The 18888-nt window shown below is 40.8% G+C and overlaps 1 protein-coding gene across 1 annotated transcript in view; it reads left to right on the plus strand.

The window, feature by feature from the left end:
• The window catches only part of Dnajc15 (DnaJ heat shock protein family (Hsp40) member C15), a 68886-nt gene that overhangs the window by 34469 nt on the left and 15529 nt on the right, over window positions 1-18888 (plus strand). Inside the window, exons 4-5 of the mRNA XM_052190898.1 lie at window positions 8700-8776; window positions 13111-13181. Coding sequence (XP_052046858.1) covers window positions 8700-8776; window positions 13111-13181 — 148 coding nt within the window. The remainder of the gene's footprint in view (window positions 1-8699; window positions 8777-13110; window positions 13182-18888) is intronic.

Genomic DNA, 18888 nt, shown 5'->3' on the forward strand with positions numbered 1-18888 from the left:
CTCAAAGAACCAGCTCCTGGTTTTGTTGATTCTTTGTATGGTTCTCTTTGTTTCTACTTGATTGATTTCGGCCCTGACTTTGATGATTTCCTGCCTTCTCCTCCTCCTGGGTGAAATAGCTTCTTTTTGTTCCAGGGCTTTCAGGTGTATCATTAAGCTGTTAGTGTATGCTCTCTCCATTTTCTTTTTGGAGGCACTCAGGGCTATGAGTTTTCCTCTTAGCACTGTTTTCATTGTGTCCCATAGATTTGGGTATGTTGTATCTTAATTTTCATTAAGTTCTAAAAAGTCTTTAATTTCTTTCTTTATTTCTTCCTTGACCAAGGTGTCATTGAGTAGAATATTGTTCAGTTTCCATGTGTATGTGGGTTTTCTGTTGTTTTTGTTGCTATTGAAGACCACTTTTACTCCATAGTGATCTGATAGGAGGCATGGGATTAGTTCGATCTTCTTATATTTGTTGAGGTCTGTCTTGTGACCAATTAATTATATGGTTGATTTTGGAGAAGGTACCATGAGGTGCTGAGAAAAAGGTATATTCTTTTGCTTTAGGATAGAATGTTATATATATATATATATATATATATATATATATATATATATATATATATATATATGAAACATAGATATAACATATATATATATATATATATGTTAAATCTAATTCGTCCAAAGCTTCAATTAGTTTCATTGTGTCCCTGTTCAGTTTCTGTTTTCCTGATCGGTCCATTGAGGAAAGTGCAGTGTTGAAGTCACCCACAATTACTGTGTTAGGTGCAATGTGTGCTTTGAGCTTTAATAAAGTTTCTTTTATGAATGAGGGTGCCCTTGCATTTGGAGCATAGATGTTCAGGATTGAGAGTTCTTCTTGTTGTATTTTTCCTTTGACCAGCAAGAAGTGTCCCTCAGAGTCTCTTTTGATGACTTTGGGTTGAAAGTCAATTTTATCTGATAGTAGAATGGCTACTCCAGCTTGTTTCCTGAGACCATTTGCTTGTATAATTGTCTTCCAGCCTTTTATTCTAAGGTAGTGTTTGTCTTTGACCCTGAGGTGTGTTTCCTGTATGCAGCAAAATGTAGGGTCCTGTTTACATATCCAGTCAGTTAGTCTGTGTCTTTTTATTGGGGCATTGAGTCCATTGATGTTAAGAGATATTAAGGAATAGTGATTGTTACTTCCTGTCATTTTTTATGTTATTTTTTAAATTTGATTGGTTAACTTCTTTTGGGTTTGATGAAAGGTTACTATCTTGCTTTTTCCAGGGTGAAGTTTCCCTCCTTGTATTGGTGTTTTCCTCCTATTATCCTTTGTAGGGCTGGGTTTGTGGATAGATATTGGGTAAACTTGGTTTTGTCATGGAATATCTTAGTTTCTCCATCTATGGTGATTGAGAGTTTTGCTGGGTATAGTAGTTTTGGCTGACATTTGTGTTCTCTTAGAGTCTGCATGAGATCTGCCCAGGATCTTCTAGCTTTCATAGTCTCAGGTGAAAAGTCTGCTGTGATTCTGATAGGTCTTCCTTTATATGTTACTTGGCCTTTTTCTCTTACTGCCTTTAATATTCTTTCTTTGTTTAGTACATTTGGTGTTTTGATCATTATGTGACGGGGGGTATTTCTGTTCTGGTCCAGTCTGTTTGGAGTTCTGTAGGCTTCTTGTATATTCATGAGCATCTCTCTCTTTAGGTTAGGGAACTTTTCTTCCATAATTTTATTGAAGATATTTGCTGGCCCTTTAAGTTGTAAATCTTCACTCTCATCTATGCCTATAATCCTTAGGTTTGGTCTTCTCATTGTGTCCTGGATTTTCTGGATGTTTTGGGTTACAAGCTTTTTGCATTTTGTATTTTCTTTAACTGTTGAGTCCATGGTTTCTATGGTATCTTCAGCATCTGAGATTCTTTCTTCTATCTCTTGTATTCTGTTGTTGATATTTGCATCTCTGTCCCCTGATTTCTTCCCAAGGTTTTCTATCTCCAATGTTGTCTCCCTTTGCGTTTTCTTAGTTGTTTCTACTTCTGATTTTAGATCCTGGATGGTTTTGCTTAGCTCCTTCACTTGCTTGTTTGTGCTTTCCTGTAATTCTTTAAGAGATTTTTGTGTTTCCTCTTTCATGACCTCAGCCTGTTGACCAAAGTTCTCCTGTATTTCCTTAAATTATTTTTGCGTTTCCTCCTTATTGGCTTTTGTATTTTCTTGAATTTCTTTCAATGATTTTTGTGTTTCCCTTGTAAGGGCTTCTAACTTTTGATCCATTTTCTCCTGAATTTCTTTAAGTATGTCCTTCATGTGTTCCTCTACCAGCATCATGACCAGTGATTTTAAATCCAAATCTTGTTTTACTGGTGTGATTGGGTATCCAGGATATACTGTTAAAGGAGAATTGGGTTCAGATGCTGCCATATTGCCTTGATTTCTGTTAGTGATGTTTCTGCGTTTGCCTTTTGCCATCTAGTTCTCACTGGTGTTAGTTGGTCTTGTCAATGCTGGACTCACCAGTGCAAGCTGCCTCTTCCCAGCTGGCCTCTGGTGCACAGCTGATCTCTTACACTGCCTGGAGTCAGGGTGCTGTGGCCCAGGCTGTTCAGATCCCGAAGTAGACACTTGATGGCTCCCGCAGGGGCCTGCTGGACTCACCAGAGCACACTGACTCCCCTCAGCCGGCCTCTCGGATGCCCCTCTTGCCTCTTGCAGGACCTGGAGATGTGGTGTTGCAGTCCAGGCTGTTCTGGATCCTGAAGTGGAGATCTGAAGGCTCCTGCCAGAGGCCTCAGAACTGGAACCTAAGCTCTGTGCTGCTGGAGCAAGCTGTGCGCTCCCAGTCCGAAACCAGTTTTACTACCTCACTTTTGGCTTCTAGTTTTCTTTCTAGGTCATAGTGTGGTCACTTAGCATTTTTGTTTTTGTTTGTTTGTTTGTTTGTTTTTGTTTTAATTTTTCTTTGGTTTCAAGCTTGATTCCGATTTTGAGGCTCAGTCTCTGTACTTGTACACCTTTGGGAGTCTGGCTTTATCTCTCTTCACCAAGCACTGATTACACTGAGGACTCTCAGAACTTTTCTGTAGATTGAACATTTTGTCCACTTAGAAATTTGATAGAAGCTTCAAATGTAACCCACTGAAACCCATCCTCATCACACCTTTGAAACCCATCATCATCACAGCCATTGAAACCCATCCTCATCACACCCATGAAACCCATCCTCATCACAGCATTGAAACCCATCCTCATCACACCCATGAAACCCATCCTCATCACACCCATGAAACCCATCCTCATCACACCTTTGAAACCCATCCTCATCACAGCCTATGAAACCCATCCTCATCATACCCACTGAAACCCATCCTCATCACAGCCTATGAAACCCATCCTCATCACACCATTGAAACCCATCCTCATCACACCCATTGAAACCCATCCTCATCACACCATTGAAACCCATCCTCATCACACCCATTGAAACCCATCCTCATCACACCCATTGAAACCCATCCTTATCACACCATTGAAACCCATCCTTATCACACCATTGAAACCCATCCTCATCATACCCATGAAACCCATCCTCATCACACCCATTGAAACCCATCTTTATCACACCATTGAAACCCATCCTCATCACAGCCTATGAAACCCATCCTCATCACACCCACTGAAACCCATCCTCATCACACCATTGAAACCCATCTTTATCACACCATTGAAACCCATCCTCATCACACCATTGAAACCCATCCTCATCACACCCACTGAAACCCATCCTCATCACACCCACTGAAACCCATCCTTATCACACCATTGAAACCCATCCTCATCACAGCATTGAAACCCATCTTTATCACACCATTGAAACCCATCCTCATCACACCCACTGAAACCCATCCTCATCACACCCACTGAAACCCATCCTTATCACACCATTGAAACCCATCCTCATCACAGCATTGAAACCCATCTTTATCACACCATTGAAACCCATCCTCATCACACCCACTGAAACCCATCCTCATCACACCCACTGAAACCCATCCTCATCACACCATTGAAACCCATCTTTATCACACCATTGAAACCCATCCTCATCACACCCACTGAAACCCATCCTCATCACACCATTGAAACCCATCTTTATCACACCATTGAAACCCATCCTCATCACAGCATTGAAACCCATCCTCATCACAGCCTGTGAAACCCATCCTCATCACACCCACTGAAACCCATCCTCATCACACCATTGAAACCCATCCTCATCACACCCACTGAAACCCATCCTCATCACACCCACTGAAACCCATCCTTAACACAACATTGAAACCCATCCTCATCACAGCATTGAAACCCATCTTTATCACACCATTGAAACCCATCCTCATCACACCCACTGAAACCCATCCTCATCACACCCACTGAAACCCATCCTCATCACACCATTGAAACCCATCTTTATCACACCATTGAAACCCATCCTCATCACACCCACTGAAACCCATCCTCATCACACCATTGAAACCCATCTTTATCACACCATTGAAACCCATCCTCATCACAGCATTGAAACCCATCCTCATCACAGCCTGTGAAACCCATCCTCATCACACCCACTGAAACCCATCCTCATCACACCATTGAAACCCATCCTCATCACACCCATGAAACCCATCCTCATCACACCCACTGAAACCCATCCTCATCACACCATTGAAACCCATCCTCATCACACCCATGAAACCCATCCTCATCACACCCATTGAAACCCATCCTTATCACACCATTGAAACCCATCCTCATCACACCATTGAAACCCATCCTCATAACACCATTTCCCACAACTGATAATGGTTCCTTCCTCTAGTCATTATGGCGGCTCTAGGGCACAAGTCTTGAAGCCATTTGTGTGGTTTGGGTTCTCTGAAAAGCAAACAATTGGGAAAAATTGGAGAGCTGTAACTTTAAGGAACAATCTTAGACTCAGCATCCTCCAAGCAAGACAAAGGTAGAGGAGCAAGTTGGCTTGCAGTGCAGACATAATGAAGGCTGGGCCAGTGCAGCTACCATTCAGTGTTAGAACAGGGCTATGAGATTAAATATAGCCTAGGAAGTAAGTATAACTGCATCCAAGGGCTGCACCACACACAGAACCACAGCGCACACACCTTACCCAGTCACTTCAGATATGGACTGCTCCAGGAAGAGGTCATGACCTTGACTTTGGTCTTAAATGGGCAGAGCTCAGGCTGACCAGCAAGCAACAGCCCTGTATCTGAGTCCTTCAGTCCTAACCAGGCATCTGGACAGCACATAACTTGTCTTCTACACCATTTAGAATTCCTCTTTTTCTGAGGAACTGCCAGACTAATTTCCAGAGTGGTAGTACCAGCTTGCAACCTCACCAACAGTGGAGGAGTGTTCTTCTTTCTCCACATCCTCGCCAGCACCTGTTTTCTCCTGAGTTTTTGATCTTAGCCATTCTGACTGGTGTGAGGTGAAATCTCAGGGTTTTTTTGATTTGTATTTCCCTGATGACTAAGGATGTTGAACATTTTTTTAGGTGCTTCGCAGTCATTCGATATTCCTCAGGTGAAAATTCTTTGTTTAGCTCTGTACCCCATTTTTTAATGGGGTTATTTGGCTCTCTGGAGTCTACCTTCTTGAGTTCTTTGTATATATTGGATATTAGCCCTCTGTCGGATGTAGGGTTGGTAAAGATCTTTTCCCAATTTGTTGGTTGCTGCTTTGTTCTTTTGACAATGTCCTTTGCCTTACAGAATCTCAGTAATTTTATGAAGTCCCATTTGTCAATTCTTGATCTTAGAGCATAAGCTATTGGTATTTTGTTCTCTGGAGTCTACCTTCTTGAGTTCTTTGTATATATTGGATATTAGCCCTCTGTCGGATGTAGGGTTGGTAAAGATCTTTTCCCAATTTGTTGGTTGCTGCTTTGTTCTTTTGACAATGTCCTTTGCCTTACAGAATCTCAGTAATTTTATGAGGTCCCATTTGTCAATTCTTGATCTTAGAGCATAAGCTATTGGTATTTTGTTCAGGAAATTTTCCCCTGTGCCCATATCCTCAAGGGTCTTCCCCAGTTTCTTTTCTATTAGTTTCAGTGTGTCTGGTTTTATGTGGAGGTTCTTGATCCACTTGGACGTGAGCTTAGTACTAGGAGATAAGAACGGATCAATTTTCATTCTTCTGCATGCTGACCTCCAGTTGAACCAGCACCATTTATTGATGGGCATGATACTACTGGAGGACCCTGCTATACCACTCCTGGGCATATACCCAGAGGATTCCCCAGCATGTAATAAGGATACATGCTCCACTATGTTCATCACAGCCCTATCTATAATAGCCAAAGCTGGAAAGAACCCAGATGTCCCTCAACGGAGGAATGGATGCAGAAAATGTGGTATATATACACAATGGAATACTATTCAGCCATTAAAAACAATGAATTCATGAAATTCTTAGACAAATGGATGGAACTGGAGAATACCATCCTAACTGAGGTAACCCAATCACAAAAGAACACTCATGGTATGCACTCACTGATGGGTGTATATTAGCCTAGAAGCTTGGAATACCCAAGACACAGTTCACATATCAAATGTTGTCCAAGAAGAAGGAAGGAGAGGGCCCTGGGTCCTGGAAAGGCTCAATGCAGCAGTGTAGGGGAGTACCAGGACAGGGAAGCTGGAAGGGGTGGGTTGGGGAACAGGGGGAGGGGAAGAGAGCTTATGGGACTTTCAGGGAGGGAGGATCCAGGAAAGGGGAAATCATTTGAAATGTAAATAAAGAATATATCAAATAAAAAATAATAATTAAAAAAAAAAGAAAAAGTATTCCTCTTTTTGTTATATCCCGTAGTAGTCCACCAAGCAAATGTTTGCTTTCAAGGTACATGACAAATGTCTGGCCACTTGCCAGCACATTCTCGGTTCCGACTTCCTTCATTCCCAGTGTCATGCATTCCCATAGTCATGTTCTTCAGCTGCTCTCTGACTTCCAGCCTTGTTCTTTTCCACTCCTCAAGCTAATCTTTCCAAACAAAGCCAAATGATGTTACTCCAGTGTGCTGGTTTTTCATTCCATTTAGAATAAAAACTTCTTTCCATGGCTTACCAGGCCTTTCACAGTGGGTTCTGACTACTTTGGGGGGGCTTGGGGGAGGTTCTGACTACTTTGGGGGTTTTGGAGGAGGTTCTGACTACTTTGGGGGAGCTTGGGGGAGGTTCTTACTACTTTGGGGGGCTTGGGGGAGGTTCTTACTACTTTGGGGGGCTTGGGGGAGGTTCTGACTACTTTGGGGGCTTAGGGGAGGTTCTGACTACTTTGGGGGTCTTGGAGGAGGTTCTGACTACTTTGGGGGAGCTTGGAGGAGGTTCTTACTACTTTGGGGGTCTTGGGAGGTTCTGACTACTTTGGGGGGCTTGGGGGAGGTTCTGACTACTTTGGGGGTCTTGGAGGAGGTTCTGACTACTTTGGGGGTCTTGGGGGAGGTTCTTACTACTTTGGGGGGCTTGGGGGAGGTTCTGACTACTTTGGGGGGCTTGAGGGAGGTTCTGACTACTTTGGAGGGCTTGGGGGAGGTTCTTACTACTTTGGAGGGCTTGGGGGAGGTTCTGACTACTTTGGGGGACTTGGGGGAGTTTCTGACTACTTTGGGGGAGCTTGGGGGAGGTTTTGACTACTTTGGGGGTCTTGAGGGAGGTTCTGACTACTTTGGGGGCCTTGGGGGAGGTTCTGACTACTTTGGGGGCCTTGGGGGGAGGTTCTGACTACTTTGGGGGCCTTGGGGGAGGTTCTGACTACTTTGGGAGGCTTGGGGGGTTCTGACTACTTTGGGGGCCTTGGGGGAGGTTCTGACTACTTTGGGGGGCCTTGGGGGGAGGTTCTGACTACTTTGGGGGCCTTGGGGGAGGTTCTGACTACTTTGGGGGCCTTGGGGGAGGTTCTGACTACTTTGGGGGTCTTGGGGGAGGTTCAGACTACTTTGGGGACCTTGGGGGAGGTTCTGACTACTTTGGGAGGCTTGGGGGGGTTCTGACTACTTTGGGGGCCTTGGGGGAGGTTCTGACTACTTTGGGGGCCTTGGGGGGGTTCTGACTACTTTGGGGGTCTTGGGGGAGGTTCTGACTACTTTGGGGGCCTTGGGGAGAGGTTCTGACTACTTTGGGGGACTTGGGGGAGGTTCTGACTACTTTGGGGGCCTTGGGGGAGGTTCTGACTACTTTGGCTTGTACCTTCCTAGCTCACATCAGCAGCCACCATGGCCATGGCTTACTTTCCAGCCTCTCTTGACTTTCTTGCGGGTTACCATGACACATTCTTCTTTCTCTGTCATCCAGGATAGAGGAGAACAAGTACCTGCCATTTTGATATAGGTGGCCTGGGCAAGGTTATCCAATGAGAAAAACAGTCCTTTGCTTAGGGAAAGCATTGGCTTTGCAGATCCTTCAGGTATATCTCAGTAGAGAAAAATTAATGCATTGAAAAGTTGAAAACATTGTTAACTTTTTTCTTACATTCATCTTGGTTGGAGTTTCATGAAAGAATCATTGTATAGTGCATTCCCCTGCAATTTCAAGTTGATTTCTAGTAAAATGCATTGCTCCTACTGCACCAGCGTGAGGGGATTGAGGTCATGCTACTTCGTGCATGGAACTAATTATTTCTTGTTCTTTTCCACGCAGAGCTTTTCATCCTACTATAAAGGAGGATTCGAGCAGAAAATGAGTAGGCGAGAAGCTAGTCTTATTTTAGGTGTGAGGTAAGTGCTGCATAAGTATTTTTGTTTTGTGGCCAAGATTGTCTTGAAAATTGGGGAGGGGAATTACAATAAGTTTGTTCTTACATCTAAAACTTAAAAATAAAGCCCAGAAAGGAACACAGTGAGTTTTTCTTTTAAAACTCGAGGTCCAGATTAATTGAAGTTATTTATGCTCTTTGCTATCTAATAAGGATTCCTTCACAAAATCCTCAGTGTGGTGCTGATTTCTCTCTGGACCAATTTTAAAATTCGATGCATATCTTTAATTATAACAGATTTTGTTTCACAATTCTTTTTTTTACTTTTGCAGTTTGCTGTCTACCATGTGTTATTTTACATTGTACCATTCATTTACTATTTAATATTAAACATTATAGAGGAAAAAGCTAATGAAATTGTGTGGCTATGATTAACGGTAGTGTCGGGACTGTTTTCTTCTATCATAGATTTGCTAGAATCTGTGTTCATGTGGTTCTCGTATTGTTGCTTAGAGCATATTCTCAAGTGGTTTTGGTTGTTTGTGGGTTTTATAGTACTAGGAATTAAACCTAAGGCTTTGAATATGCTACCTTATAGCTTATATGCTATAAGGACTCTACCACTAAACTATGTCTCCACTTGTTAGTTTTTTGTAACACTGTAACCTAGGCTGACCTTGAACTCATAATCTTCCACGTCAAAGATTCCAGAGTTAGAGTTATCTACTATGCACAGAGATAGTTGCAGTATATCATCTACTGCAAATTTCCTAGTAATGTATCAGTGTGATTAAGCAGAAGAGTTAAAGTGCTGGATTGACAAACCTTATATGTCAATATAGTCTTTAACCCCAAACATTTTTATGACCTGCTTTAAACAAACAAACAAACAAACAAACTGTGGGCTATCTAGATGGCTTAGTCCATAAAGCACCGGCCACCAAGCCTGATGACCTGAGTGCAGTGCAGTGCATTTAGACCTGGAACCACATGTATCCACTCCCAAAAGTTGTTCCCTAACCTCCACCGGCATACTGTGGCACATACACAGGCACACAGACACACACTCACACACACACACACACACACACACACACACACACAGGGATGGATGGATGGATGGATGGATGGATGGATGGATGGATGGATGAATAAGTACAATGATAATTTTAAAAGCCTGGAGCTTATTTTTGCTTAGTGCTGTATTTTAATCTAAGAGATGAGAGTTTTCCTTATCAGAGGAAGCAGATAGAATTAAGCTAAGGGGCCATGTTAGTAACTAACCATTCCTTGCTCCACACTACTCATGAAGCATTATTATTCCTAAGCTTAATGGCATTGTTTACTCAAGCTCAGTACTACTCTTGTAGGCATAAGAACGCCACTCAGCTCCACAAACCTTGTTTCTTCCACCTACGCCCACCCCCACCTTCCCCTTCCCCTGCCAATCAAACATATTACAGGGAGCAGTTTGAAATCCATGGTGTAGGCAACAAATAAATCTATTAAAATGCAGCAAAGACTTAGTGTCTTAATAGAGCAAAAGCTAAAGGGGAATAAACTGCATGCAAATGAGGATCCTCCCCTCATCTTTAAAGTGCACCTCTAAGATGGGAATTATCCTAAAGGCAGTGGCGTAAATTCCTTGTGGACAAAGCATTTTTACTTTAATGTAGTTTGGTGGGTAGCAGACCTCAGAGTATACAATACCTCAGGATTTGTGTAAAAAAAAAGTTACTAGCCGGGCATGGTGGCGCACACCTGTAATCCCAGCACTTGGGAGGCAGAGGCAGGCGGATTTCTGAGTTCAAGGCCAGGCTGGTCTACAGAGTGAGTTCCAGGACAGCCAAGGCTACACAGAGAAACCCTGTCTCGAGAAAAAAAAAATTACTTTTTGTTTTTAAATAGGCATTGTAATTGATTTTTAAGGATATTATAATGTGAATTTCAGAGTTTGTTTCATATGTTCAATTAAAACTTAATATCTAAAATAAGAGCCAACAGTCCATGGGACTTCAAATATGTACAACAGAAATCTGTGTTTTTCTACATCGATGTCCATTAGCCAGTGATTGCTTTCTGACATTTTGTGAAGCTCTTTTTATGGGTTTCTAATTTGAATAATAGAGCAGTCTCCTATAATGCTAGAATTTGCTAGGGTAGAGCCTTCCTTCTTTTAAGGAGTTCTCTTTTTGTGATTATTATTGCTCTTGATTGTGGGTTCTTTTGTTTTATTTGAGAGTTCTGTAGAATCCATCAAGCATTCATTGCATATTGAGTCTGAGATAGTGTTTTAAGGTATAGCTATAGACATTGCCTGTAAGTTGTTTATGTGTACTTAAAGAGACATGTCAGGCATCTGGAACAAAGAAACAGCATTTAAACAAGCTCTTTAAACAAAGGATTTGTGTGCATCAGCCACAGAAGCACGTTTGTTCTGGGTTCTGAACAATGTGGTTTTTATTCTTAATAAGCATAATAATTAGTCTTCTTAGCTCACGTGAATACTATTTTGCTCTCTCAAAGCTCAATAGCCTTTCAAATCAAACAGTATCTATTTGAGAGATAACTGAAAGGTAAGTTTTAAAAACTTCCCTCTATAAGGCCTTTCTGTAAACAACGGAAAGAAGAATTCTTGGGTCCTTGCATGAAGGACCGTTTTATTCATGGAAAAAGGTTTTGTGTATTCATTTAGCCAGAAATTGTTCTTTTTTTGCAGAGCAGTTGTCTTTTTGACTTTTTTTCCTTTTTTTCTTTTTTTTTTCCTTTTCTTTTCTTATTTTTTCCTTTTAAGTTCAAGATCTTTGTATTTCAACCTCCTGACTGCTAGAAGTATAGGCATGTGTCACTATTCCAGGCCCTTAATGGGGTGTCTACACATGTTATTTACCTGTAGGAGGTTAGTGGTAGCATGTAATTGGCAAGAAACTGCTAAAAACTGGAACATGAACAGAATCAAGGATTGACATCCAATAGTACAGGAGTTGTTTGAACAGGAGGAGGACCTTAAGCAGCATTCTGGGCCCATTAGAAGGATCAGCTAGCTGTCAGCTATCAGTCTCAGGGCTACATTTACTTCACACTCGGGATAATGCTTCTGAGTCATTCAAGCAATGTTGATGGTTTATAGTCCAGTCTTTAAAAATACAAAAATGTATAATATATATATATACATATATATATATCCTTCACTTTTTAAAGTAACCCTTGGAGGTAGGCTTTATTGTGTGTATGTTATGTATGAGAATATTATAACTCAGGTTTCAGTGAACAAGACAAGCTGACAGCTGAAGAGCAGTAAGTTCGGATTTTCGCATTTAGACTTGAATAACTAAAACCGTGTGCTTTACTAGCACGAGGCTCGTCCATTCAGATCCGTTTGAGCTGCTCGGCTACTGGCATCCCTTAGGCTGGCTGTTAATTTACCCATGTGAAACCTGGTGAAGTGAAGTTGTTTAAATCCAGTGGCCACTAGTACAATAGACTCTACTGTTGGTACTAAAATTATGTTCATACTCAGAAAATGTATAAATGAGAAACACTTGGAATTCTGAAAATATCAGCTTGCCATGTTAATTTTATGTTTATTTAAACTGTGTTCTTTAATTGTCACTCACATTGTATACTGTACTACCAGATTTTCCCACAGGTTTCTTACGAAGCTTGATACACTGTATGAAGTTTTAGATACTTGTTGAAGGATTGCAGAAGGCACACATTCTTCTGGAGTACACATTTCCTCCTAGGCTCCACCTACTGCTTGGCATTGTCCTTGCCCTGTAGGGAGTATGTTGGCACTCTGCACTGAGGAAACTGAGCGCAGAGATCCAGACTTTGACCAATATCACCCACCACTCCATAGCAAAGCTTACTCAAAGGCTAGCAGGCTAGTTCTGGAACTCAAATCCTGATGGCACATGTCAGCTTCCTCCAGGGCGACCTGAGAAGCATAGGCTTTCAGTCCTACTGTGCCTTTGGTGGCTCTCCTGGCCTGTGCGTGTGGGGTGCTTATTGGTTGTAGTGTTGTGGTTTTAGTGCTAGGTGCTAAACCCAGGGTCTTTCTTGTGCTTGCAAGTCAGGGTTCTATGATGGAGCTAAGTCTCCAAATCAGTCTTTTATTTACTTACTTTTCAAACCCGAGAATGAAAGTTGACATTATAAGGACTGAAGGAAAATACAATATTGTCTCGATAGTTTGTTTTGATGGTTAGTGGAATTAAGCATAAAGCTTGTAATTTTGTATTTGTCCACAAGATGGTGAAATTCTCATTAGTTTTTAATTTCTTGTAACCCATATAAATCATTAATTTATAATCTGCATTTTGTACTACCCATTAATTTTTTTTTTTTTTACAGCCCATCTGCTGGCAAGGCCAAGATTAGAACAGCACACAAGAGAATTATGATTTTAAACCATCCAGACAAAGGTAGGTGGTAGCCCCATTTCCATGGAGTGGTCAGATGTGCTGAGGGTTCCTTTCAGTTTACTCAGCTTCACATAAGTGATGCAGAGCTGGAGGGCCAGAAATGTGTCCCTAATACACAGTGGGCTTGTGGTTCAGAGTTGAGTGGCCAGTGCAAATAGTGGATTTGAACTGTTAACTTTTAAGAACTTAGTCGTTGGCTTTAAGGATGAGTTTCTGAACTCACTGATGTTACCACACTGAGATCAAGAAGGAAACTGTGAGCTATGGGGCAGTGCGGGGAAGGATGGCAAACTGATTTGGGCATCTTCTGTTATATCTACTAAATCCTAAAAATCAAAGGAAAGGGCTTAGGAATTTCATCTACATCTCTGTAATTTGTCATAGACAGTTGTGAATTTTTAAATTTTGTATGAGAAGGCTCTGAGGCTCAGCTATTTATTTCTTACTGGTCATGTTTTTAATGTAAATTTATCTTACAGAAAGGCAATTATTATAACTTTAACTACACTACAGCTGCTTGATAGAGAAAGCCCCATATGTTCATTACTGCTTCTGCTTTAGAATAACAGCTGGTAGAAAGTTGCACTGTATTTCAGAAGTCAAAGGGGGGCAGGAAAGTGAAGGCTTTCTTAGATTCTTATTTATAGACTTTCCATTTTGTAATTATTTTGGAAAAAATTAAAAACAAATTTCGGATTCCTATTCATCTTGACACCAAAATAAAGCATTCTTTTTCAGCTTTCTCAACTTAATTACTTACTATAAAAGTTCTTTTCACTGAACATTATCCTTGTTGGGTTTTGTACTCACTGTTCTTTGGTGTGAATAAACAAGAGAATAAACTTTGAAAAGAGGTTTTGCTTAAAAAATTTAAACAGCTTCAGCAGTTACGAAAAGATCCACTCAACTAATTTGCTCTTTATTGTGTACTTTCAGTGTAATTGACTGAGCAAGAAATGTGTTTAAGTGCCTCCTTGAGGTCCCTTTTCTCTTTAGCGTCCTCTGCCCCTTTTGGGCCAGGTGTATGCTCTGGGCTAGGACTAATTGCAATCGTGTTGAGCACTCCTGTCTGACAGATGATTGACAAGTGTTTGGTTGTCTCTACCACAAAAGAGGCGAGTTCTAAAATGTATCCAAGAGAGCGTGTTGTTCTACATAAAAATTAAAATATCTGCATGTGTTGGGACCCAGTAGTACCCAAAATAATGACTCAATTTTTTTTTCTTAGCTAGTATACTTATCAGATATGGGACTTGCTGCCAGTAAGTGTACCAGGGCCTTCTTGTCTGGTTTTGTATGCATAGCCTAGTGAGAAGGGACAAGCATGCTGGCAGGAAGCTGGTGTTTTCTGCCAGCATCAGAGCCTCAACATTACTTTTATGTCTCCAAATTTTAGGTTTATAATATATAAAACCAAGGGAGTTATTCTAAAGTCCTTTTTGTTTGTGGAACTTAATGTACTTATATTTTATACCTATTTATTTAAGAAAGAAATTCTATTCTGTATTTCTTCATATAACACATTTAAGAAAGATCTCTGTCTTTTCACATTTTTTACCATTTAAGGTTTATTAACACTGGATTATTTTCCCTCATAGAATTGCTCATGCATTCAATTTAAAACATTTGGAATTTCCTAAGATCATGGACTTCTTCCCAAATCCTATCCATGAGCCAACCATGACAGTCAGTGTTGTCAGCGCAACAGAATCTAAAATGTCATGGGGAACAGACCTGTGGGCTGTCACCTGCTCACTGTGGGCGACTCCATTCCCTAAGTAAGGCATTCTGGGCTGTGTAAGATATGGAACCTGGCTGAGCACTGCATTCATGTATTCCTGGTGACTCTGCCATAACAGCCCTTGAACTGTTGTACTAAACCCTTTCTTCCCCTGAGCTGCTTTTGTCTGAGCATCTTTTCACAGTAACAAGAAAATAAAGTAAGTCACATTTGGGAAGAAACACAGCAAAGAATGAAGGGAATATTGGTACCTACTACGTGTGACGCAGTATGGTACTACTGCATCATAAATCTGAAAATTATCTTTGGGAAAGTAACAGATTTTTGAACAAGAATGTTTCATTGACCTGGGAAGAGAAAGCTAGGACTATTGCAAAGAATGACAATGGGCAACTCAGTTGTGTCCCCACCTTTTCTGTTTCTCTAGCACAGTTGTTCTGGCGGGGTTAGCATCTGGTGTTGCAAGTCCTTGCAGACACTTACCTCTCCCAATGCAGACATTCCTGACTGCCCTCCCTGCTCTGCCCCGGAATGTTCCTGTTTGTCTGTTACCAGCTGCTGGGGTAAACATGGAGCAGCGCATGTGCAGCCAGTGCAACTTCTTACATGCTTCCATATGAGGTTGTGCAAAGAAAAGGACTCCAGGGGGTGAATGTGGGATGTGGCTGAAGAGAATGATTTTGTAACTAGTTTGAAAAGAATATTCAGGTGTGTTTCAGTAAAGAATAAATTTTACTTCTTCAATATAGTGAACTAGAAGATGACTGTTATAAAACATATCTCAGGCCTTTGCTCTGATGATTTAAGGCTAATGTCTTAGTTCATCAACTTTTTTAACTGCTGTAGAAAGGAATTATTCACTATAAAGTCAGTAGTTTGATATAATGCCTGATAAATATCCAAGAGGGAAGACAGACAGATGAACAAATTCGAGAACTGTCGGCTGCAAGCCTTCCTTCCTCTCTGGCTCAGACCGATGCAGCTGAGGATGACCGCGAACTTCATCCACCCACCTCACCTGGTTACTGAGGTGCTTGGATCTTGGATCCTAGAAAACACTTGAGCAGTTGTGGTACATCTCCAGCCTGACTGCAGAGATGTGTTGAAGGCTGTCTAAATGGTATTTCTTAACATTTTCCTGAGTGTAAGAAATTGAAAGGGTGTGTGCATATATAAAACATAGCATAGATATAAATAGAACACACACACTTGGATCTCCAAATACAAGCTGCCTTGTGTTCTGCAATAAAGTAGCAGGTCTGGGTTAGGGTAGATCTCATGCACTGGGCTTCATCCTTATCACCCAAGAGTCCAGGGGACACTGGTGGAATTGAGGTTGTCTCTTGAAATCAGACATTTTCATTTTGGGGGAAAAATGGCCTGTTAATTTGGCTTAAAGACTTAGAATAGAGGTTTTCTTTGTCTAGGTGAGGTAGACAGCTCCAACCATGGTATAGCTCTTCTTTACATCTATGTGGAATGTGCCTGCTTACACTGGAGAGATTCCCAAATCTTTTACATTTATATCCCTTTCAGTAAAGAATTAATATTCTCATACTTTTAAATGTGTGAAATCACAATTAATATATTGGGTTTAAAATATATAGTCATTGTGTTATTGAGTGAATTTTAATTACTTCCTAAAAAGCCAATTTTGACATGAAGTTGTAGGATAAAATTACAATGTACTACAGTATTTTATATTTAAATGTGTGTAAACATTTAGAAGGAGAGATGTGTGATCACTTAGAGTCATATGGATTCTCCAAGAAAAACCAGTGCCTAACTAGTTTGATTCTTATTTTATTTTTTGGTTTTTGTTTTGTGACAAGGTTGTACCTACTATGTACCCCTGCTGGTCTGGATCTCACATTTATATAAACCACACTATCCTCAAACTGACAGAGCCTGTGTCTGCCTCCTGAGTGCTGGGATTAATGGTGTCCATCACTATGCCCAGATGATTTTCTTTTATAATCTATAAAATAGTGTACCCCCGCAACACACAGGAGTTCTTTTTCTGTCTTTATTTTAATTGCTTTATTTAGCTTTAAGACTTTGAGGGGTTTTTTGTTTTTTGTTTTTTGTTTTTTGTTTTTTTTTTTGTGAACAGATAAGTTTATAATACATTTTTTTAAAAAAAAATCAATAGTGAGAGACTAAAGAGAATGTGTTTTAAGGGCTGGAAAGGCAGCTCAGTGGGTAAATTAATCACTGTGCTGCATGAGGACTTGATTCAGACCTTCAGCACCTGTGTTGAAGGTTGGCATACCTGTCTGTGCTCCTCGTGCTGCAGAGGCAAACATGTGATCGCCAGCACGCGTTGGCCAGGCAGCTTAGGTACGTGGGTGAGCTCCAGATTCAGTGAGATAAAGCCATGTCTCAAAAAGTAAGCCTTGTCTGTCTGTCTGTCTGTCTGTGAAGACATCACTTGTTCATAATGTATTGTCCATATGTTCCTGAATCATGTTGCAAATATTTTGTTGGGAAGTTTTGCATTTGACATCATCAAAGCATTGTCCTGTAGTTTTGTTGTCATATCTTTATCTGGTTTTGGTATCAGAGTAATCCTGGCTTTATAGAATACATTTGGTAGTGTTCCTTTTGTTTTCTGTTTTGTGGAACAAGTTAGTAACAATTGATATGAGATCTTCCTTCAAAATTGATAGAATTCAGCATTGAGCATGTCTGGCTTTTTTTTGAGGGAGACATTTGTTTACAGCTTAGATCTTTTGATTGCTTTTGATTGGTCTCTTTATTTTTGTCTTCTGACATTCACTCTGTTAGATATGTATTTAGAAATTCTTCTATTTCTTCTAAATGTCCCAGCCGTTTATAGTGTAAATTTTGAAAATGTTCTCTGATCGTCTTCTGTATTTCATTGGAATCTGTTGTGAGGACACCCCTTGGTCTTTAATCTGGTAGTTTATGTCTTCCCCCTCTTTTCATCAGAGATCTTACTAACTTTTTCAAATAGGCAGCTCTTGGGTTGATTCAGTACATTGTTCTTTTTAGTCTCAGTTTCATGCATTCCTCACCTAATCTCCTATCTCTTGCCATCTGACAGGTTCAGGGTTGGTTAATTGTTGGGGTTCATCATTGGGTTGTTTATTTGAGATCTCAGGTTGCTTGCACATGTGAACTCCTATCCTTCAGATTTTTTAACTTGAGCTTTAAACTTACCTCGATTACCTTGGCTGTGTCCCAGAGATTCTGAGAGGTTGTATTCTTACTTGTCTCTAGGGATTTTTTAATTTCCTTTCTGGTTTCTTGAACTGTGCATTAAAAAATGTTTTGTTTATTTCATAAATATTTTTATAGTTTTTTCTTATTAATTTCTACTTTTATTCCATTGTGCTTCAGTAGGACTCAAAGGATTGTCTTGTGTTGAGAGAGCTATTGAGAAAAATGCCTATTTCCTATCTCTAGGGAATATTTTATATATATCAAATGAATCCAGTTGATCCATAGTGTATATTGGTATTTCTTTTTTCTTTGCCCCTATATTAGTCTAAAGATTGCTGCACCACTGTGTTGGATATGTTCTTTCCTGGCTCTACTAAGTTTTTCATTTACTTTCATCAGGTTTAAGCTTTTGTGTATTTTCCTAAAGGGGACTAACCTCCTCCCTCCTCCCTCCTTCCCCCTCCCACCTCCCACTTCCCACCTCCCTCCTCCCTATAAAGTATTCCATTAAGAATTTGGAGAGGATGTGGAGAAAGAGGAACACTCCTCCACTGCTGGTGGGGTTGCAAGCTGGTACTACCACTCTGGAAGTCAGTCTGGCAGTTCCTCAGAAAACTGGGAATGATACTTCCAGAGGACCCCACTATAACACTCCTGGCCATATACCCAGAGGATTCCCCAACATGTAATAAGGATACGTGCTCCACTATGTTCATAGCAGCCCTGTTTATAATAGCCAGAAGCTGGAAAGGACCCAGATATCCCTCAACAGAGGAATGG

Source organism: Apodemus sylvaticus, chromosome 8, assembly GCF_947179515.1.
Source record: "Apodemus sylvaticus chromosome 8, mApoSyl1.1, whole genome shotgun sequence".
NCBI lineage: Eukaryota > Metazoa > Chordata > Mammalia > Rodentia > Muridae > Apodemus > Apodemus sylvaticus.